The sequence below is a fragment of the Alosa alosa genome, chromosome 19 (assembly GCF_017589495.1).
Source record: "Alosa alosa isolate M-15738 ecotype Scorff River chromosome 19, AALO_Geno_1.1, whole genome shotgun sequence".
Lineage (NCBI taxonomy): Eukaryota > Metazoa > Chordata > Actinopteri > Clupeiformes > Clupeidae > Alosa > Alosa alosa.
The window spans coordinates 21,553,187-21,576,764 of NC_063207.1; the positions used below are offsets into that span (position 1 = coordinate 21,553,187).

At 40.3% G+C, this 23,578-nt stretch overlaps 2 protein-coding genes and 1 long non-coding RNA gene across 3 annotated transcripts; all 3 read right to left on the reverse strand.

The window, feature by feature from the left end:
* Positions 1 to 4,099: 4,099 nt before the first annotated feature.
* Positions 4,100 to 6,844, reverse strand: LOC125284425. The gene is made up of 4 exons (XM_048228362.1): positions 6,734 to 6,844; positions 6,603 to 6,655; positions 6,203 to 6,492; positions 4,100 to 4,443 (listed from the first exon to the last, which is right to left on the reverse strand). Exons 1-4 carry the CDS (start codon positions 6,842 to 6,844, stop codon positions 4,202 to 4,204), a joined length of 696 nt encoding a protein of 231 aa, XP_048084319.1. The 3' UTR covers positions 4,100 to 4,201.
* An 8-nt stretch (positions 6,845 to 6,852) lies between these two features.
* LOC125284469 lies at positions 6,853 to 8,815 on the reverse strand. Its single transcript, XR_007191867.1, has 5 exons — positions 8,718 to 8,815; positions 8,331 to 8,467; positions 7,404 to 8,210; positions 7,035 to 7,118; positions 6,853 to 6,882 (listed from the first exon to the last, which is right to left on the reverse strand). It is a non-coding gene; the product is annotated as an uncharacterized LOC125284469 (long non-coding RNA).
* Positions 8,816 to 13,188: 4,373 nt separating this feature from the next.
* On the reverse strand, positions 13,189 to 23,464 carry LOC125284644 (solute carrier family 4 member 1 adaptor protein). Its single transcript, XM_048228683.1, is given in 15 exon segments — positions 13,189 to 13,725; positions 14,075 to 14,144; positions 15,042 to 15,133; positions 15,698 to 15,802; positions 16,993 to 17,143; positions 17,303 to 17,399; positions 17,649 to 17,838; positions 18,293 to 18,362; positions 18,589 to 18,749; positions 19,115 to 19,254; positions 20,320 to 20,380; positions 20,815 to 20,940; positions 21,235 to 21,424; positions 22,565 to 22,971; positions 22,974 to 23,464. Coding segments are annotated over 15 exon segments (2,316 nt in total). The 5' UTR covers positions 23,380 to 23,464; the 3' UTR covers positions 13,189 to 13,675.
* Positions 23,465 to 23,578: the final 114 nt, after the last annotated feature.

The following is a 23,578-nucleotide window of genomic DNA, read 5'->3' on the forward strand; positions in this document are numbered from 1 at the left end:
AGAAACTGTAAACATCAGGCACTCACATGACGTTAAGGATTTTCTGGCGCATAATGTGACGTTTAAGAAGCTAAAACGCCGTTTATCCCTGTTGACACGGCAGCACATAACTGGCGTTATCAGAAATCTCCACTTTGGCCAGAGGTTTTAGAAATAATCGTTTTCTGTGATTAAAAACAGGGTTTTGGTGTAAACGAGAGGCCAAACCGCAGGGAAATATCTGCGTTTTCCCTTCGTGTAAACGGGGTCTCCATCTCTGGCAACTGCATTCGTAAATAGACTATTAATGCGTTCTTTTTATTTAAGCCTGTGGCTTCATCCAGCATGAGTCCGATTTTTGGAGCACAAGTGACAATCCTCTCAAGCAGTTTTCTTTTCATGTCAGTTAGAGGTGGGTCTGTCACGAACGAACTAGTTCGTTCGAACGGGTCTTTAAAATGAACGACCTGAACTGGTTCGCCTTTCCAGTTCTTGTTCGTTCTGTCGTTCGTCGCTGAATCACACTGACCTAGTGCTGCTGTGAATGCCTATGGCCCAGCTTCCTAAGGCGAGAGCCAAACCAATCGTATGCTGTTGTCTGTATTGTTTCTAAAACGTTCTCATCGAATTAGCCAATGAGAGGCATGAACGCATAGCAACCCTTTACATGAAAAAAAAAACAAATGGGCTAATTAGACTAGTGGGAGAGCATACGATAAAAAAATAACGATAATGGTTTACATTAATAATTCCATTTTGCATTTCAATATTGGCATTTACATTTAAATATTTGTCAAATGGTAAATGCATGCTGTCTTTTGTATTTTCTGTGTCATGCCAGGTTAATGAATGTCTCTTCAATCTGTCTCGTTCGTTCGTTCTCACACCAAGACCCCCCACCTGTTTCACTTCGGTCTGTCGTTCTCGTTAAGTCAGTCACTCTTTCTTGGCTAGAAGAGTGATTATGGCTCTGTAGGTGTTGGAGAGAAGTCACTATTGGTTTTATATTATTCACGTCACTATGTGCATGAGCCACAACTAGAAAGACTTGCGATAATATCAAACATGTTTGATATTGTCGTAACGGCAAAACTAGAAAAAGACTGACTCCGACTGACTTAAAACCGCTAAGATTGGCACCTTACACTTAACGATCTAGTTGACGGGAGCGCGCCGCGATTCCATATGGAGGGACAAAGATGCCTAAGTTTTCAAAACAAAATTACATGTTAAATAAAAAATATTAACTCAACGGCCGGACGCGGTGCCCTTGCTGTTTCCGAAAGAGGCGGCAGTAAACCTGAGTCCAGAGGTAAGTTATAATCTTTTTTTCATTTTTTTTGCACAACTAATCATTATCAATGTCCTATCAGCTGAATGTGTCAGCCTCCCTTTTTGTGCCCCCTTTTTGTAAAACTCCAGTTGATCCTTAAGTGTATCATATGGCCACAAGATGGTCAAGATGATGATGACCGTGACGATGAGGATGAATGTTCGCCTGAAACAAAGATCCAGATCTGCTCTTATTTTAGACAATTCATATCTAGTGGTAAGTTTGAAATGGGATTTTTAAAATGTAGATTTGATTTCTATATAGACTAAAGGAAAAGGCCACCAGTCAATTTGGTCCACGATGTGCTCTCTTCAGTGTGTCGTGGACACAATGCAAACCAATTTCTGTATTCCATGGACAAAAGGTGTTACAATGTAACATGGTTTCGTAATGAATATATGTAGCCTATTTCGTCACACAAAAGTCCTTCTGTCCATGGAATAAGGCACGTTACATTTGGCGTCCCACACGCAGAGGATGTAGGCTACATTTCTCATGAAAAGTCACTTATCTATGAATATTTAGGTCTGGATACCTTTCTTGAAAATCCATCAATGCCTCCAAAGATGACTGTTATATCTGAAAATACGCATTAACACATTTAAAATAACAGCAAAACTAACTAGGCTATTATAATAAGCAATGATTAAGGATAGCATACATAGCCTACCGTATCAGTTTGTGGTTTGTGTCTTTATGCATTAGGGATCTTGGGCCAGGGACGAAGTAGGTTCTTTTGACCACACAGCCGAGCTGTGACAGGCGAGCAATCACCCCCACCATATCAACTCAGTGCATTGCCGCTCGTACTCTGCCGTACTGTACTCGAATTCACTCAGTCACTAATGCTGATCTTACACTTCGATATCCCCAGTGAGGCATACTTGCTTTCACCGCTCTTACAGCAGTGTCCAACTCCTCATCAGTCAATTGGCTGCATCTGCCACGAACCGACAGTTCAAACTCAGCCATCCGTCTGAATAGTGTTCTTCTGCCCACCCCAAGCAGACTGGCAATGGTTGACACTGGTACCCTCTAACAAATTTCCTATGTGCTCAGGTGAAACCACTAGAAGTGACGTCCCATAGTTCCTTGTACCTGCTGTACTGTAACTGTGGGGGCTTCTGTATGTGACCTTTGCGCACTAATATGTGTTAGAACATCTCCAAGCTCAGATACAATCCGTGGATCAATCGGAGTCTGTTCTGAAATTGCACTTAAAAAGATGAATTCCTGTGTGCAGATAAACTCCAAGAAGTCACTGTCGATAGGTGTACGCTCAAGAGCAAGCTCCAAACGAGAGCGGAAACGTCCCAAAATATAATCCAAGAGCAAGTTATGGGGAAGAAAAAGGGTGTTTGTTTTATTAGCCCAAGATACGGTTTGCTTAGACTACTTAGGAAATGAAAGGCAGGGCCCGGTTGCACAAAACACCTTAAATTAAGATTTTCCCATTAAGTTCAATTTAAGGTTCCTTTAAATTAAGGTTGGTTGCACAAAACCGACAAGTATTCTCCTAAATTTTTCTTAAGAATTCCCTTAACTTTTCTCCTTATCTTGGTCTACTTAAGGTAGGGTGACCAGAGTTGTTGAAACTAAAACCGGGACACTTAGTGCGTGACCGCGTTTAACGTGCGGCAGCTCGGGCAGACACAGACATTTTTTTTCTTTAAGCCCAAAAGGTGTAGGGGGTTTGTAGGTATCACCCCCGAGAAAATTTATGAAATATTGTATGCAAACACACAAGTTCTGCGCACTTTAAGTCAGAGAAAAAGGTCCTGTACTGTATGCCTAACGAGTGCCAGACATGCATGAAAACATTTAACAGTAATTTTGAGAATGATGACCTTCTCTTCAACATTGTCGTAGCGTATCCGTTAAAACGAGGCAGATATGAAGAGGCATGCATCAATGCTTACATTGTAACGTTGGTTGCAAAGATTATGGAGACTGCTACGATTGACTGACAGACGACAGAAGGTCATAGTTGTACTACTGCAGAAGTTTCGTACCATTCAGGGCATTATTAGTGGGGTAATTTATGAGATAAAAGTTGGTTCCATCACGACTGCAGAACGTCATTTGTTTCTGACAGCGCTACTCGACCAGGGTTCGACCAAGGGAAAAAAGGTTCTGGGAGGGTGTTTGGCTTGGGGTCATGGTGCAAAGGACCCTAGGGTGAAATTACTCCGAACCATCGCTTTAAGGGTTGTTTTAGGACATGTTTGAGTAGCCTACAGTACCCAGATAGCAAACATACACTGGGACGGAACTGGGCCACACCTACCACAACGTCTGGCACGGATCTGCATAATGGACCTGATCCGGCGTCCAAACGCACATCGGTCCAAAATTGGTTTGGATCCTTTTGACGGATCTGCAGCAGATATGGACTTGTACTGGTCCAGGTCCGTGTGATCCTCCGAGTTACGGATCCGCGGTACATATCTGTTTCTGATATGGACCAGCACTTGTCCTCTGTCTGATCATCCGCTACAGATGTGGCACAGACCTGCTTATCAGATCCCTGTCTATGGATGCGATACGGATCTGCTTACCAGACCACTGCCAGCTTCTATTTTGCCTTATATTGGCATTTTGATATCTAGGCATCAACTTATAGCATTAACTTGCTTTACAAAGTTAGTACTGTTGCTTGGACCTAGGCTACAATGGAATAGGGAAAATGAAACAAAAGAAGCCAAGATAAATGTTTGAATTTATTACATGAACAACTTCCTGAAACATGACAAACGCAATTGATTAATTCCAATATATGTTGTTGCCTACATAAACATAAAAAACAGCTCCACATGCTGTAGACCAAAAAAAACATGCTTGTCTTTGGAGGGCAGGGAGGGAGTTAAATCGTTGTTACTACTGGTAGTGTTACATTTGCTGTTGGACTGCGGCTTCCGCCGTCGAACAGGCAGTGGAGTTTGGTCGCTGCCATGGCGGCGGTCGGTGTCTTTCCATCCTTTCCTGTTCCTGCTGCTGTTCCTGCCGCTGTTTCTCCATCCTCTCCTGGCGGCCTCCAAACCCATCATGGGCCAGGGAGAACCATCGGATGGCATGATGGCATATTTCATCATCTGTAGCCTGTGCCATTGTAGCACATTTGCACACTGCTCCTGGAAAACACACAGACAATGTTGTTGAAGGGCCACAAATAAAGATGAGTTTGATATGACCAATGCGAGATCTGGACCAGACCAGAGCTGCAGCACTCAATGAGGACATAGGAGTGCCATTGCATCAGTGGCAACCTGTTAATCTAAATTAAGAAATATATTTAATTCCTTGCCCTAAACAGTATTCATGTTTACTGCTACTAATTTACCGATGTCAAGTAATTTAGTGTGGGGCAGACAATAGTTCAACAGTATGGAGTAGAAAATAAAGAGATCTAGGCTAAATTTGTCAAGGCTGTGGGTGCCACCATGGCAAACAGTCTTGCAGCGATCTCGGTTGAACACTAACCGCTTGATTGCACACTGTCTTTTAGCCTACCCCCATATGGGCCGTTCTGACACTGTGATATGGCAATCTGGTCAAGAGAACACTTCAGATTGTCGTTTTTTCGTGTGAGCTAATAACTGCTTGTGTCACAGCAAAATCGCCAGTGTTGTTTCAACTCGTATGGTGTTAAATTCAACACTTTCCCAGAGTTTATATAATTCTCACCGGTTCAGAGTTAATTTTACACTTTGGATAGTGTTAATAATTTAACTACACAATAGTGTTATAATTTGACACCCATAGAGTTATTATTTTGACACATTTTAGTGTTATTGTTCACACTGGATTGTGTTAAATATTTTCACTGGGGGTGTTACTTCATAACATTCATAGTGTTCTTTTGACGTTTCCATCAGGTGTTACTTTATAACATTCACAGTGTTGTTTTGACAAATGTAAGTGTTCATTTCCACACTGGATTGTGTTAAATATTATAATACTGGGGTGTTACTTCATAACATTCATAGTGTTCTTTTTGACAAATGTAAGTGTTCATTTCCACACTGGATTGTGTTAAATATTATAATACTGGGGTGTTACTTCATAACATTCATAGTGTTCTTTTTGACAAATGTAAGTGTTCATTTCCACACTGGATTGTGTTAAATATTATAATACTGGGGTGTTACTTCATAACATTCATAGTGTTCTTTTTGACAAATGTAAGTGTTCATTTCCACACTGGATTGTGTTAAATATTATAATACTGGGGTGTTACTTCATAACATTCATAGAGTTATTATTTTGACACATTTTAGTGTTATTGTTCACACTGGATTGTGTTAAATATTATAATACTGGGGGTGTTACTTCATAACATTCATAGTGTTCTTTTTTGACAAATGTAAGTGTTCATTTCCACACTGGATTGTGTAAACGTTTCACTCAGGGTGTTACTTTATAACATTCACAGTGTTGTTTTGACACTTTAAAGTGTATACATAGCACTATATTGTGTTCTTAACATGTGCATCTTTATGACTTAATACCACATTGAAGTGCATGTGTAACTATTGTGTTACATTCAATGTTCTGAAAGTGGTTCTTGCATGATAGGAAAACAAAACGTGAACAAATGATCAACTATCATTTTTAATATTGAATAAATTCCAAGCACCATGTAACCTTTGCACATTTACAAAGACAATAAATGGACAATGTAAAGTCCATCATAATCACTAAAAGTCAAAGGGCTCATACATTTAAATACAGTCTGCTTTAACTTTAACTTTTTTCATCAGTTTAACACTCTGTAGGCATGAAAATGTTCATTAAAGTTTTCAACAACAAGCTTGTTATCAAAGCCAGATGAAAGTGCCCTAACAGATGAAAACATTTAAACATCATTCAAAACTTTGGCACATAACTCACGAACACGCGGTGACTCGTCTGTAGAGGTTACATCGATGTTGAATACAGTGGTCTGCACAAAAGTATAGAGATGAACCAGGGACTCCTCATAAGACAAGTTGAACACGTAGTGGGATTTAAAAAGTTTGTCGAAAGCACTCAATGAGCTGGTGGTTGAGCAATGAGGGGATGAGCCATTTGTCAACTGCGATGTAGAAGGTGTCAATCCTGTTCTGGACTTGGCCAACAGCGAGGATGTATGGTTGTTTACCCTCTCTTTCTTGCAGGTTCTCATCAATGCTGCAGCATGACTAAATAAACAAATGAGAAAAAATAACATGTGCACCTTTCAGTAATGCTTGTTGGTCCATGATAGTGTAAACATGAGCGTAAACTGCCCCTTTGGATTGAGATCATGTACCTTACTGGAAGCTCATTACTCCCAAACAATGGCCCTGTGCTAAAGAACACACACTACAAAGCAACACATGAAGAGCAAAAGTTAGAAAGTGCATATCTGAAAAGGTGGCTTGTGGTATTTTACAAAATTACCTTGTGAAAGTGCACCATGTTGTGCACTGCATCACTTGGACTTATTTTGGTCCTCCTCTTCCGTCCAGCTGTGGGTGGCAAAAGATGAAGCAGCAGCAGCAGGGAAGCCATGTCACTGTCCCAGCCTATCGGGGAGGGGGGAGACAAGGCTGTGATTAAAGACATAAAAGAAAGTATTAGTAATATCAACCAAGCATGCGATAAAGCTACCATTTTCATCATTCACTGTAAGTTTCTCAGCAGCTTTCAGCAGGCAACACACATCAGTTGACTGAGTCAGGTGTTTGACCTCTTTGATGACCTTGGGCTTGAATGAGGTGTCCCACTTCTGAAGCAACTTGGAGCTTGTTTCAACACCAAAGAGCAGCAGGAAGTCTTGATTTACCTGTTGATCATACATAAGCATATTAAGCCAGGGCTCAGTATTGTTAATGTTGCATTAGGGCTAGGCCTAAGTGATTTTACCATATAAATACGGGGTAAACCCACATACATCTTGTGTCTATTTTAAAGATGGAAAGCACATCATCCATAACTTCTTAAACCATAGCCAGAACAAAGATATTTGAAAATAGAATACAGTCATGAGGCCTGTGTGACAAATAGTGCATCCTTTACATCCAACTGAGCTACACACTGGAGTTGAAAATAAAAGAAATGTACAACTCACTAGGCCTTTGACATCCAAAAAGCGTGTAAATGTTTTGAAGACATCTGCGGTTCTTTGTGGGTCATACACTAGGTCCTGGCGATGTTGGAATGTCATCCATCATCTTCTGAAGTACACTTGCTTCATCAGGAGTTGAAAAAGAAATGAAATAGCCTCTCTGCAGGCATCTCCATCAAGCTGCTGAGGCAGTGTGTTTGCTGATCTTCAGCGCTTTGGCCCTTGTTCTTGAGGCACTGAGGTTTCCTTGGCTGGCTGTTTAACGGTACTCCTGGATATGGTCTTGAGGCGCCACGCTAAATATCCACTGCATTTCTCCCCATCATAGAAATGTTGAATTTTAATTTAGTTTAGTAAGTTAAATTTAAACGAACTAATGAACATCACAAAAGGATCTTACAGCAAGTGCAGATGCAGCAAAAAAAAACAAGAAGAACAATCACTTATGTTATAGGCGTTCTATTTTCATATTAAGATGCAATATGAATCGGAGTCCTTTTGAATCAGGGCCATTGATTGTGATTTTGCATCTTTGACCAGTTGAACTTTATAACCTACACCAGTTTCAATTGTGGTTCTATCTATGACACTACATTTGTAGTCACTATCAAAACCAAAATAACACCAAATAGCAGAATTTTTCAATCGTTTCACTTTTATTAGCTACAGTAGTTATTCCATGATGAAAACTAAAACTGTAATCTGTGCAATGTTTTCTTACTATCACTGCAAAACTTACATAGCCCTTTGAAGGAAAGAGTAATAATTCCCAGGGCATACTTCTCCCTCTGCTGACGGGTAGGAATCCTGCTATAGAGAAAAGACAAAAGTCAGTCTTGAGTGAGTTTGATTAAATACAGACAGAAGTTACAATATATATATCATATATTCTTTACAGTCCTTTATAATATTAATCTTATTAACTCTTACCCATGTCTCTCGGTCATATCACTTGCCAATATGTTGACAAGCTGTCTCCGGGTGCGGTGGCTCAGTGAATTTTCTGACTTGTACTCTTCAAGAATATCCTCTCCTCCAGGCTTCCTAAGCAAGGCATTTTCGACCATCTGCTCACATAAAAGAAAAAAGGTTTTCAGTGTTCAATTCTGTCTATGATATAAAATCATTGGAAGAAACACATACCACATCATGTTTGTATAAACTTAAGGTGAAAGTTCAGAGAAATGTCAAAAACCCATAGAGATACAACATACAAAACCCTAAGGGTAAATCAAAAAACATCTACTTTGATTAAGGGTGAGTTTGGAATTTATAAATTATGTCAACTCCAAATTACATTTCTTTCGTCTCAATTACCTCTTGCAGTCTCTGACACAGAAACTTTTCGAGCAGAACTACCCATGTCTTGTTTGCTGGATCTACTGCGGCCTGTGGGAATACCCTGATCCCTTAAGTCACTGTCACTTGAAGAAAGTGATATGGTGTCTGTGAGGGAAGAGTGTGTATCCGAGGAAGATGGTGTTGAATGAGCTAGAGGAGAAAAATCTTTACAAGAGAGTATTTGATTAACTTTATGTTTGTGGCTGTATCCATTTTAGTATACATTTTTAGGTAACTTAAACATACTCAGATGACATATTTATTAATCCAGTTGGTAACATTAATAATAACAATTGGCAAGTAATATGTATTGAGTGTCACAACAAAATTTCACATAAAAATGACCCAACCCTGTCCACAGTCATGTCCATTCCATAAAGAAAGGTCACCATCAGCTGCATCAGGGAGCAAAAACTTGGCTATGTATTGACTGTAGGCTTCATTGACAACGTAAGATTTTATGAGAACACCTACCTTCATCTGAAATCCTTTCACGTACTGTCAGGCATAGATCTGGATGAGCCTCAATAATTCAAGAAGAATGTCTTCTTAACAGCTGTGTCAGTTTCATCGACAAATCCAATCCAAAAAAAATGTCAAGTTCAGCAGCATCAGGAAGACCAAACTTATTTTTGACTGTAGAGAGAGCGAATGTAACCATTGAAAGTGACCGGAAACAAATCTTGAACAGCACATTGAATAACTGATCATCCTGTTTTTCTCTTTGATGCTGAAATAGTAAAGAACTTGTTAACAGTAGTATTTTGACACTGCATCTTGGGTTATTAACTTGTCTGAAAATAGTAACCTTATAACTAAACAGATCTGTAAATACATTGCTCTGTGCTAACCCAGATTGATGATTCCAACATGAACTGTCACAGTAATAAGAATACGCAACACACCATTCTAATAAAGTATGTTAATTACAGCTTAAAAAAAAGTCTTTACATAGTTGAGCCACATAATATCATGCTTTGATTTGTTGATGCGGGCACATATTTGGTTAGGCCTCTAAACCGTATCTTACCTTCACTGATGAATTCCAAATAGGTGAAGCCTGAATGCAATTTGACGTAGTTCTTAACATTGAGGTATTTCACTTTCAGCAACATGGTAATGTTCTAAAACTGCACCTAGTGTAAAAAGTGGGAAATATTAGAAAATACAACATATCAGCCATGATATGAGCAACAAACTATGAAGTTTACAAACTATTAAGCAAACAACGTTCGCAAAATGTTTAGTGTTTAAATTAGTGCATGATGCCCAGGCGACAGTCATTGACTATATACTTGAATATTATTCAGGCTCTGACCATTTTCTTATAAATCGTGTGCCATCCTTGCAGGCAACAGATTTGAATCTGACCAGCTCCTCGCGTGAGCGGGTTTGCACAAGGATAGCTAAACTTGTAGCCTGGCGGGGCCATCCTATATCATTGAGATGTATAGTCTGGCATCGAACCATTCACCTCGCTTAATCCAAGGGGCGGGCAGAGAATTGTCTTTCAAACTGCCTAGGCATGCAATAGGCCAGCGCTACGACCATATCCGTATCCGGTCGGCAAAACGGCAAATACATCCTTCTTCGAAAGTAATGACTTAAGTGCATTGTATTGCTCAACTTTCAAAGAAAAGCACAAGTCCAACTCCTCCAAAGTTGACGCCAACGCCGATTCAAACAACCGCTCTTCGTTCGCCATAGCCACCTTCCTTGTTGTTCACAGTCGCAGGACTGTCGTTATCCTGTTAAGCCCGCCTTTAAGACTCTCTAACAAAATAGAGCGCTGTGATTGGAGAACATCCACGGTGCTAAGCCAATAGAAATCCTTATGGTTCGATACTAGACGTACAGGCTGAGCAAATTAATTTGCCGCCGCTAGGGTGCGTCTAGATTTCTAGGCTACTAAACTTGGTTACTTCCACTGAAAATGCTCTCTCCCTCAAAAGCGCATGCGCATCTTTTTTTTTTAGACGCCTACTTACAATTAAAACCTGGTTTAAGTTACAGAAACAACATTGAAACCTTATATTTCTGACACAGAAACAGTCTCTCACAACCTAACTTGTCGGTATTGCTAGCTTACTTGTTAGGTACTTGCTGCTAGTCGCATTTTTATATGAACTCATGCAAGGCTAACGTGAAATGCAATCGAACAACGCCCCGAGCCAACGTTTAACGTTAGCTGCCAAGTAGCGCTTAGCAATCCCTGTATTATCTAAGTTTTTTGCCAGCTTTGTGATAAGGAGTGCACCACAACACCCCCATAACAAAACTTGACTTGAACAACCACGCAAACACGATTCTTACCTTTTAACAGATTATTATTCCTGTCAAGGAAAGCCTCTCCACCTTTTGGGCAGCCATGGCCTACTGGTTAGCACTCTGGACTTGTAACCGGAGGGTTGCCGGTCCGAGCCCAGTGGGCCGCGGCTGAAGTGCCCTTGAGCAAGGCACCTAAACCCTCATTGCTCCCCGAGCGCCGCCGTTGTAGCAGGCAGATCACTGCGCCGGGATTAGTGTGTGCTTCACCTCACTGTGTGTTGTTTGTGTTTCACTAATTCACCGATTGGGTTAAATGCAGAGACCAAATTTCCCTCACGGGATCAAAAAAGTATATATATACTATACTTATATATCTACCAGCTTCATGGGGATGTCTCACAAACTCACATTAGCTGCTAAGTACCAGCTAGCAATGGTGATTCTAACGTCTGCATTTTGAAAAGACTACCCCCCCCCCTCCATCTCCACCCATCGTTCCTGCTTTTCATTCAGTATAAAAACACTTGCATTTCATTAATGACATAAAATGGACTGTTAAGCACTTATATTACCTGTACACAACACACATTTACGCTGTACAATAATTTGTTTTTGGGAGATATTACTTAGGCTAACTAGGCTAACGCCATTAGAATGCTAGTTAGCCTACTGTAGGGGAGAGTGGGGTGATTGGTGCCAGTGGGGAAGTTGTGCCACCCCCTATTTCTAGGAAACCATAGACGAAATTGGTTATGTGACCACACATTTTTGAAGACTCAGCCATTTCAATCATCCTGCAGAGAAGAGAGCCTCATTGCATGAGAGGTAAGCACATTTAAGTTAAAAGAACTGTTTTTTGCCTTTCAAAGTAAAATTTCTATGATCATGTTTTTTCGATTGTGTCAAAACAGTTATAGACAAGTTTGAAACATTTCACACATGTTTTAGTGCTTTGGTAAGCTACATTATGAGTCTATACAGCTAGCATGATGTTAGCTCAAATCTGATGGATGATGCATTTTTTCCAAAATGGTGGGGTTGGGGTGATTTGTGCCAAAGGGCCTGGGTTAAGTTGTGCCAGTGGCCCCACTTATAAATAATGTTTTAAACATATTATTTTATTGTAATTGTGCATTTTATTCTTACATTTTATCACTAAAACTATGTGACATTCTTAATTTTAGACCAAAAATAGAAATATACCATCATGCCACAGAGTTATAAGAGGAAGACAGGCAGGGCATACTGTACGGAGAAGGAGCTGGCAGAACATATAAAGGCACTAGGAGTAATGTTTCACGGTCTAAGTCCCATGAAATGCTGTGAACTTCACACACACACACACACACACTGACCAGGAAGCCTGGGAAGGAGAGGGGGAACATTATCAGGTAGCAGTGGCAGAGATGACATCTACACAACCACATCCAACCACCTAAATCTGCTGTAAACTTCTCTGATCAACAAAACTTTAATCTCATTTCAGGTATGACTTCCCTCCACACAAGATCTACAACATGGATAAAACTGGTGTGACAATGGAAAATGACCTTTGATGTGCTTGTGTGGCGCAATAGGCTTGTAGAAAATTGGCCTTTGATGTTGTAAAATAACTTTAAGAACAATTAAGTGACTTTAAAAAATATAATACTTAACCAAGTGTATTTTCTTTGCCTCCCCTTTCGAATACAATACTCAAATTACTTGAAAAAAAAAAATATCCCGAGAGTGGATTTTGAGGGGTACAGCTCCATAGACCTCCATGCATTCTGCACTCGTGGACGAGCGCCCTCATGTGGAACCACAGAAGGAACTGCAACCAGTTCAGAAAACGGAAGTTTTCCGAGAGTGGCAGTTCTCCCCTTATTAGACATTCTCTGATAGGCTTCACCTGGCTTGATGAATCCATGTCTGCTCATCCTGGCTTGGTCTTTGCGCAACCAATTAAGCCTATACGCTCTTGTTTTGGATTCATTGAGCGCAGCTGAGAACCTGAGAGAGGCAACTTTTAAAGAATCTAAGTCTCCCTTAGACAAGTAAGACAGCTATGCTAATGTGGTCGATTTAGAGATAAGTTAAGAAACCTGCCACAATATAAATGCATTGGCTGAAAAGATTACTTTTGGGAAAAAAAATAGGTGGAAAGAAAGGAAGAATCAGGCATACGAAGGACAAAAAGGACAATCAATGTTTGACTTTAATTGATTTATTTATCAAAAGAGATTACATTACTTCTTAAAATTGTATGTTGGTTGAGGGAGTTGAAGAGATTTACAATGGGACCCTGTGAGAGCGTTCCAAAAACAGGCCAAAAAAACATTCTTGGTTTCATAAGTACAGACACAGGTCGAGAAGTCGGAAAATATACAGTACAAGGCCTAAAAAAATAAATGTGTGACAGTCAGTGGCCTCTTCCAAATTTGGTCAAACAACAAAACTGTCCTTTACCATCTTGAAAACAAAATTAATTAAGTGCTTTGACACAGTACTGAGCACAGTTCTACAGCGGCGTTGAGATGTTTGTGAGTGAAGTGTCTCCAGAAAGGCAGACTTTTCTCTTAGTGTAAAGAGGGGGTTAAAGACTACATACAGGTGGAGGGTGAACTAGTGCCTGGCTGGTTTGATAGAGGATAGTTTGGTAAGCATTTGAAAATCTTGTAACATCCTCAGTAGCCGTATTTATCATTGAGATGAGTCCTGCCGTCCCCTGACTGATCTGAAAACACAGAAAACATGGGGGGGAATGTTAACTACAGACCCTTTAAATGCTGAGAGGATTATTGGGGAGAATGTCAACTGACAGATCCTTTGAAGGTTAGGTCTCATCAGGTCCTTAAGCTGGTACAGATAGGGCTAGTTTCCTGCACATGGATTAAGCCTAGGCTTGCAGTAAAAGAACATTTCAATGAAGCTTTCAGTCTAGGACAAGGCCATGGTGAAGACTATTGTGAATCAATCTAATATCCTTACCACAGGGACTTTCCTTGTCACAACCCAAAGCTTCTAAATGTATCCATAGTGCCATCACAATACATTCACTGAGTGTTAAATGCTATTTTCTTTACCTATTGGTGGTACCCAGACAGAGTAGTCGGGATCGTCCTCAGGGTAGCTTCCTGAAAGGGCACTGGGGGGCTGGGAGGGACGCAAGAGAGCATACATTTGTGGGTAAACATGTGAACTTGTCATCATACCATACCAAACCAAAGGCAATCAGCAAAAAAAAAAATATATATAATGTCAAAAGTTAACAAAACAGTAATCAAAATCACACAGCATCACACTCATGCCAAACAGTCACTAAATTAAACAATGGGTAAGTAACATTCTACCAGAAATTTGAACCAAAAGAGTACAGAAGTACAGGCATCTTGTCTGTTTTGAGCGGTCTTCCCGGTCGACATCCTTACAATACTAAGTCCAACATGGCGGCAGCGCTAACACAGTGCCATCTAGTGGCTGTTGGCAAAAAGGGAACATAATTTCCCCTCTTAATACTTCTATAGTCTTTGATTGAACACTGTAGTGTTCTATTCTCAGGCCAATTCTGAGCGGGCTAGTTTGTGTCAAGGCCATCTGTGTTTCCATCGCCACTTCTGGGGCTTATTCGTGCCTCTAGTAAAAGGTGAGGTTAGTGGTGGTGGTATCGGGTAAGCGGTCCAGCGACAAAAAGAGATAGTGTTCACTATCATATAACCCACAAGGTAGCAAAGAAGAAAACAAGATAGTATTCACCATCAAGTAACCCAAGAGGTAGCAAATACCTTTAACAGATAAAAACAAACCTCTGAATCGATGGAGCTGGTAAGGGCTCTGTTTCATATTTTGGCTTGATCAGAAGTTATAAAACTTTCACTGACTCTACCAAAGCATTTATTAAAACGTTTAAGTCATGTGTTCTATGAAATATAACCAAGCAATAGGGGGGCTGTGTGAAGTGGTCCTCCGGCACCGAACATGTAACGTTCTGTACGGCACAATAGTCAACATGTCTAACCTACAGAACAGTTCAAATGAATACAAGGTGCTTACCCTGGCAGGGCCCATAGGCTTCCTAGGCCTCTTATCTGTACTCTTCTCTTTAATTTGTTGTCTTGGTGATTCCAAGTGTTCCTTTTCAGTACCTAAACATGAAAAAGTTTAGGTGAAAAAACCTATATGTCCATGCATGCCCTCTAGTGGAGGTTAAAATCAATGTTAAGGTATGGTATACTTGGATGCAACATGTAGAATAGCCACTGGAATAGTTTTACGATATACATAGTGCCTAAAACAAGCATTCAGCCTCCTTGTAAATTGTTGTACAACACTTAGAAATCAAAGTGTATTACATCAAACTTGATTAAGTGAAAAGAGATCACTACAAAACGAAGTAAATGAACTGAAAATAGAAAATAGAAAAAAAATCAATGCATACGTATTTACCCCCTTTACCATAACTCACCTTAGAGTAATTCAATATGAAATTCACACAAAAATGTAAAATGTGAAATTATAGTCAAAAGTGTCTACCATGTTTTATAACAACTGTGCAAAGATTTCAGCCAGATATCTCATTTAATTCTTTAGATAAGATTCATTGTGACAAATTTCACATTTAAAGCAGATTGATTGATCATAGCTATATGTTTCTATTTGCCTAATGGCCCGGACATTGCCATTTTATTGGCAGTTTGACAATTCCATACCTGAATGAGGCCTAATTGCGTCTTCTGGGTGATGATGCTGTTCCTTCTCAACTCTGTCAGACATAGGCATGTCCTTGGCTTCAGGATGTCCCTTTAATGTAGACACTGCAAGAACAGTCAAACAGTTAGCTCAGGGGAGATCAGAACAAGCACAATTATAGCAAGAACTGCATTTAAGATGAATTAGAGATGGATCAAATGGATTATATTACCATTGGCCTGTGTTTAAAATGGATTACCATTGGCCTGTGTTTAAAATGGATTATATTACCATTGGCCTGTGTTTAAAATGGAGATTAGATTACCACTGGCCTGTGTTTAAAATGGATTAGATTACCATTGGTCTGTGTTTAAGATGAATTAGATTACCATGATTACTATTGGCCTGTTGGCCTGTGTTTAAAATGGCTTACTTAGATTACCATTGGCCTGTGTTTAAAATGGATTAGATTACCACTGGATTAGATTACCATTGGCCTGTGTTTAAAATGGATTAGATTACCATTGGCCTGTGTTTAAAATGGATTGGCCTGTGATTACCATTGGTCTGTGTTTAAATGAATGAATTACCATGATTACTATTGGCCTGTTGGCCTGTGTTTAAAATGATTACCATTGGCCTGTTTTGGCCTGATTACCATTGGCCTGTGTTTAAAATGAATTAGATTACCATTGGCCTGTGTTTAAAATGGATTAGATTACCATTGGCCTGTGTTTAAAATGGATTAGATTACCATTGGCCTGTGTTTAAAATGGATTATATTACCATTGGCCTGTGTTTAAAATGGATTAGATTACCATTGGCCTGTGTTTAAAATGGATTATATTACCATTGGTCTGTGTTTAAGATTAATTAGATTACCGTGATTACTATTGGCCTGTTGGCCTGTGTTTAAAATGTCTTAGATTACCATTGGCCTGTGTTTAAAATGGATTAGATTACCATTGGCCTGTGTTTAAAATGGATTAGATTACCATTTGCCTGTGTTTAAGAATAATTAGATAACCATTGACCTGTGTTTAAAATGGATTAGATTACCATTGGCCTGTGTTTAAAATGGATTAGATTACCATTGGCCTGTGTTTAAAATGGATTAGATTACCATTGGCCTGTGTTTAAAATGGATTAGATTACCATTGACCTGTGTTTAAAATGGATTAGATTACCATTGGCCTGTGTTTAAAATGGATTAGATTACCATTGGCCTGTGTTTAAGATGGATTAGATTACCATTGGCCTGTGTTTAAAATGGATTAGATTACCATTGGCCTGTGTTTAAGATGGATTAGATTACCATTGGCCTGTGGTTCCTCCTCAGCGTGCTCTTCCTTTTCTTCTTCTTCTTCTTTTTCTTCTTCCTCCTCCTCCTCTTCCTCACCCCCTTTAGGCATCTCTTTCATGTTGAAGAGTTCAGGAGGTAGACATGCTCGCTTCGGGGGCAATGTCTAATGAGACAGAGAGCAAAATAGACACCAAAGGCCAATACTAATACCTAGACTAATACTGACCAAGACTCATGCACAGCTAAGACAGTGCACAGACACAGACACAGACACACACACACACACACACACACACACACACACAGCTAAGAGAGCGCTCACCCCTATGGTTCCAGTCTTCAGTTTGAACTTGCTGCCTCCCTTCATGGCACCAAACATCGGCAATGCTGGTTTTTTCGGCTTGTCTGGGTTAGATCCACTAGACCAGAAGTCATATATCACCCATGAATGCACTACCTACTGAATGTCATGTTACTATTTCCCCTTCCTATTTCTCACTGAAATCATACTCAAAATTGGTCGATTAAGGTGATTCTCTATGGTCTTATGTTATCTTAACTTATCTTAGTTGATTATGACAGCAAGAGACGAAGGGCCAGTTTAGAGCTTATTTGTGTGTTCATACTGTATGTATGTGTGTGGTAGTACAGCAGCCAATGGCGCTCACCTTGCCTGCAGAGAGGGAAGTTGAGTGGGCCGGGTAAGATCGATCAGTCTGTGCAAGCGCTGCGCCTCCTTGCGAAGCTCAGCAATATGGACATGGAGCTTCTTCCTCTCCACACTGTCCAGCTTGATCTCACTGGACACCACGTTCATGAAGGCATCCAGCGGGTCATCAGAGGAAGCCCGCTGACCACCTGCATCCACATTTGCAGAGCACACAGACAGCCAAGCTGTTTTTAACCACCTGCATCCACATTTACAGAGCACAGATTTACTAGATTTACATTTAGCAGACGCTGTTAAGTTATACTGTAGAGACTTATGTCAATTATATTACAAGGGCCATTGTCCCCGGAGCATCTGGGGGTTAAGTGCCTTGCTCAAGAGCCCAATGGTGGAAGCTGGGAATTGAACCCACAACTTTTTAGGCTAGCCAAGCTCCTTAACCACTACGCTACCACCGCCCCAAGCTGTTATTAACTGGAGGGCACAAATGTGATAAGGTGACATAGTTGTTGATGAAAAAAGCATCAGTTAAAACCATACTGCTTTTGTATATTATTAAATAATGTTTTATGATCAACCACTAAGACAAAAACAAACCAACAAACAGACAAACCAACCAACAAACAACATTGCCCAGCTCACTTTTCTCTGAAGAGCGGAGTTTGTTCTCTGTCTCTGCGATCTCTTTCTCCACGTCATTCAACTTCAAGGTCTAAAGCAGAAGCAGACATGAGTTCATATCTTTATGTTAAGCCTAAAAATAGTCCACACAACACATTTCAGTCTGTGAAGCTTGAGGGATAACATCAGATCAGATGTTGTTTTCTTTTAGTGTTTTATTCTTTCTATAAAACATTTTTTATTAACTGTATTATTAAATGTATTTTTATTATTATGCATGTGTTATTATTATTCCCTATGAATAGAGTGAAACTTACCAGCGATTCATATGAGGCTGGCTGGTCCTCAACCTTTCCAGCCCTCTTCATGCGTTCTTTCCTCTTTTTTTCCACAGTGCCAGTCCGATCCAGGAAGTTGTCATCATCACTATCATAAAAGTCCTCGTCCTCCCAGTTTTTCTTTCTTCTCTTCCGGGAAACTGAGTGAGGGGACACAAAGCCATAACAAATCCTCTGTGCATTATGAAGACAAGTAAAATGGCTCACTAAAGCCAAGCTCAATATATTATTAGGTCATTCCGTGTCAAATCAGACAGAATCCAGGAAAATAGTTGCCACACGGTCTCAGATTTTGCTTGGAGTTTCTCAACATGATGTTTAGGTCCCAATGCTAAGACCTGTACAATATTTTTCACCAATTCCAATTGTTTCATTTTTGGGCACAGCTGGCTACAACGAAAGGCTAATTGTACTGTCAGAGATTGGAAACAGAATAGGACAGTGGACAAAGCTATTCTGTAGTCGGAACCCCTTGTAACTGGCCAGCCTAGCTGTAGAGACTCACCTGCTTCCTGTCTGAGCAGACCTCGGGCTTCTAGAATACGGCAGGCCTCCAAGGAACACTGAATAGATGCCTCCTTCTTCTTTCCTGTATGTGTTACCTCAGCAACCAGTTGCTTGCCATGAGCATCATCTACAGGCAGCCTGAGAATGATTGTAGCACACAGAAAAATTAGGAGTAATGCCAGTAGAGGACTGGTGGTCTAATTTACATCTGATAAGTAGCAAATTGTTCAAAGTGATTAAATTGAAAATTCCACTCCATTAATAACAAAACAAATGTTTTTCTCTCTAACTACTAGCAACAGTGCAGTTGGCACCTTGCAGTCTCATGTATTGCGGTATCTCATGTATTGCGGCATTATGTTTGGTGAGATCATGCTGCTCTTAAGGGTTTGGGAAAGGTGCATTTCACATGACCATTTGAGCACCACCTACATGTGCTTCCTTATTTTGGGGTGAAATGCATTATGTCAGCCCAATGTTGGGAATAATGCAGAAATGTGCTGTGATTTCAAAACCAGATTAGTTGAGAACACCTTATTGTACAGATAAACATACCATTGTATGCTGTAAGTTCTGCTGTATATTTTGATATGCGGTTTATCATGTGGTGATTGAAGAGTTTATGAGCTATTCAACGAAAAGAATGGGTGTGGAGATGGACACAGAGCTGTATGTAGAATGAAATATAGGAAATATATAATAATAAATTTGATGTTTCTTGGAAACTAGTGAGTAGGACCATTAGAATGCTGAAGTCAGTGATATACATGTGGTATTTGTGTAATGAGCAATTCAACTGAGAAGAATGAGTGTGAATTTGCCTGTAAACTGCAATCATCGGGCCCATGATATATGTTTTTCAAATAAAGTCCATGTAATTATGTCTCTCGCTATCCTAACAGCATTTTTGCACAGATATCTTTAACTAATCCTTAACTAACTTACTCCAACCAACGTCAAACTCGACACTGCACTTGTGCCCTTTGCAGGGACACCTGTCAAATGTAAAGTCTGTCTGAATATCTCAAACTGTTTGTCCGACTAATGTTCCTGGAACTCATAGGTACAGTACATAGATCGAACATCGAATGATGTTGATGCACTTTCAGCAATGAATCACAGCAACCTAAATTCTTTAAAATGTAATCCACCTCTGACCACCTTAGGACACTGAAAGTGTCGATCCTCCTCTTATCATCTTACCTTACTCTGCAAAGCCACGAACCATGGCCTTTTTCCTCATATTCAAATTCCAACTCCTCCCCTAGGATTATGAAAAAGAGGTTCAAGAAATCAGTCAGTCAGTATTTCTCAGAATGTCCTTCATAAATTGAATTAAATCATTTCCAGCTGCCAGGTTTTTTGCCGGCTCAATTCCAGGCCATCTAATATAACTACTTTTTCCCCATCAAGTCTCCCGTCTCATTTCTAAAATAATACTTTTTTTTAAACTCGGTGTAAATTTTGAGATCAATTGCAATAGATTTGGCCAATGGCCATTATTAACAATCTTTTAGGGAGGTCAGTTCAGTTGTAGGCTACTAATTAGCTGACAGAATGTGGTCCATAAAAAAAATATTTATTTTACTGTACAATATTGTTGCCCTTTAAGTCATCTACAATGTATTTTTAAAATATGTCAGAAGGTTATATTTGGACAAACTTCTCTAATTTCATTACAAGAAAAGAGATTACCACCTTCGCGATCATAGAAGCCTTGAAGTGCTTTCTTGGGATCCTTGAGGTAGGCAGCCTCTTGGTCCTCCTGGAATTCTGTGGCAAACGGGTTCTCTTCATTCTCATCTTCTGGTGCTGCCTCCTCCGCTGTAGACAGAGTTATAAAAGGCATTGAGAATATGAGAGGGTTCAAATAAACATCCCAGTTACTGCCTCTTCCACTGTAGACAGAGTCATTATAAAAGGCATTGAGACTGAGACTCTTAACATTTCTTTCAACAGGTTTCTTGCTTTACGTCTTGATGGCAACCACAGTAATGTATTTGCTATACCTGGAATCTGATGCAAGTAACTACTACTACTACAGCTACTACTACCGAAGTACGGCGAAATAGCATTACTTGCACAAACATTTTGTATTTAAAAAAAAAAAAACCTTACCCATTCCCCAAGAACAGCCAGAGTCGTCTGTGGAGTTCTTCCCAGGGATGCGGTCACTTTTCTCTTCGTCCTTCTCCTCGTCAGACCCATCTCCCATCATCCTCTCTTCCAGCTCTCGCTGCTTCCTGGCTCTTTCTCTTAATTGCGTTACGGTAAGTTCTGACTCTGTTTCTTCATCAGATTCTGGACCCTGTGTTGGCACAAATGTTTGCTTTTACTGCACATACTGTATACACAGAAAACTGCACTACCACCATGCGGTGAGGACAGGCAGTGGCGCCAATAGCCTATTTGTAAATTAGTTATTTCCCTTAAAAAAATTAAATTTTGCGGCAGATTTGCAGCAAACTTGCGGGTGATTTGTGGGAAACAAATGAGTTCACTAGAAAATATTGCCAGAAGTTTGCCAATGTTGGCCACTATAGGAAAACTTCCAGCAAAGTTCTGGCAACAATGAGTTTGACTAGTGCCAAAGTTCTGGCAACAATGTGACTAGTGGCAAATATGTTCGCCAGTGATTTGCCACCAAACTTCCAGTGAACAAATGGTGACAAACCTAATTTGCATATGACATTGCTGTAAATTTGCTGCAACATTGCTTAAAGTTAACCACAACTGTTTGCCAGAAACCTAATTTGCATGTGAAAATATCACCTTGCCTCAAATTTGTGATAACTGAAATTTCTGTAAGGGTTATAATAAAAAAAAAAAAAAACAACTGCATGAAATGTCAGGGACCTCTCACACCTCAAAACGATGAGACAGCAATTTGAAGGGAAATGTCAGTGTAGTTCATCCCCATTTATCTGTCTATTTATCCATCCATTCGAGCCTTACACAGGCATTGAAAACTACGCACCTGCTAGGCCATGATTGGTAGGTGGGACACCCATTCTGTATGCCACCTCTGCATAAGACCCATCTGCATTTTTTTTACTCCACCCATTTTACACCTATCCTTAAGGTCATATTCTACATCAGGAGTAGTAAGCATACATGAGCATGATCATACTCGTTAGTGGCAAGGAAACAAAAATATTAATTAAAAATCAATCCATTGTCTTGGCTTTCAGGCCTTCAGAGCACCATCACTGAATGCCCCAGTCTGCGCATAACACAACACATTGCTAGTGCAGACCTGATTCAACATAAGACATGGACATCTGCCACTGTCATATGTAGCCTAAATGGCATGTCAATAAGGCCGACTGATATAGGTCCTGGATCTCTATGGACCAACAACTCAAGTTTGCATTATTCTGTCCTACAAGTTTATATTGGACACTGGAGGCTTCGGAAGGCTAATGAAGGAATGCACCGTATTACAGACCTGTAATATGAAGAGTCGAGTGCTACCCCCAAACTTAAGGACATGTCCTACTTTCAGCCTGATGTAGGTTTTTGGGGGTATTTTGTTCTTGTTGACAAAGGTGCCATGCGTGCTAGACAAATCATAAACATAGAATCCAGTTTCTTCACCAATCTCTCCAGCGTCACCGCTTTCTCCTCTGTGTTGCAAAATTGCGTGGTAACGCGAGATTGATGGGTGTTCCAAGGATACATCACACAGGGGTAAGCGTCCAATAACAAAATAACTGTTTTGAGTAAGTGGAATTGAGTCGACAATTGTCCCTGTTTTGAGTATCTCTAACGCATAGGGCATCTCTGCAGGACGTCCCCACGGGGGCTCAGTGTAGGGAAGAGGAGGGTTTGGTTTGAATTTACCAGCTGGAGGTGCTTTGGTTTGGGTTTGACATCTTGTATCGTTTTCGTAGGTAAACGCGTGCTGTCTCTGGACTGCGTAGACATATTTTTAGCTTCGTCGGTTTTAGGAGACACATTCTCCTCAATCACACCTTCTGGTGATTGCGACTCCTGCTCATCATGAGAACCATGATTCCTCTTCACATCTTTGGACACCAAAGCATCTTCATTGCCTGAAACGGAGGAGGCCTCCTTGTCTGAACAACTTTTAGCATTCCCTCTTTTGCCCACCACGGATGGTGGTGCGAATGTGGGTTTCTTGAAAGGGCCATCTCTGTCTTCGGTAACAGCTACGCTAGTATTCTCGTCTTTCAATTCAGCGACGATATCCTTATTTATGTTGTCGCTAGGGTCCATTTCTAGTGTCTCGCCACTGTCCATTTTTGAAGTTCACACCGTTGACTGTTTTACTGTCTATGGTTCACACACGGCCCTTGGTCCTTCCCAGGATATGTAACCCCTTAATTCGTCCGGGCAGTCTTGTTTTTAAACATGACTGCCCGGACGAATTACGTTTCCGCCCTGTATAAGGTGGACATCGAAAACGACACGAAAAATGAAAATAGTTCGTTCGCTGTAT

What these genes read in the sequence shown, in the direction of transcription:
- LOC125284425 (XM_048228362.1), bottom strand. Translation starts at nt 6,844, where the DNA reads ATGGCTTCCCTGCTGCTGCTGCTTCATCTTTTGCCACCCACAGCTGGA. An exon ending in ACATGGTGCACTTTCACAAG is followed by an intron (nt 6,656 to 6,733) that starts GTAATTTTGTAA and finishes GTTGCTTTGTAG; the next exon opens with TGTGTGTTCTTTAGCACAGG. An exon ending in AGACGAGTCACCGCGTGTTC is followed by an intron (nt 4,444 to 6,202) that starts GTGAGTTATGTG and finishes TGTGTTTTCCAG; the next exon opens with GAGCAGTGTGCAAATGTGCT.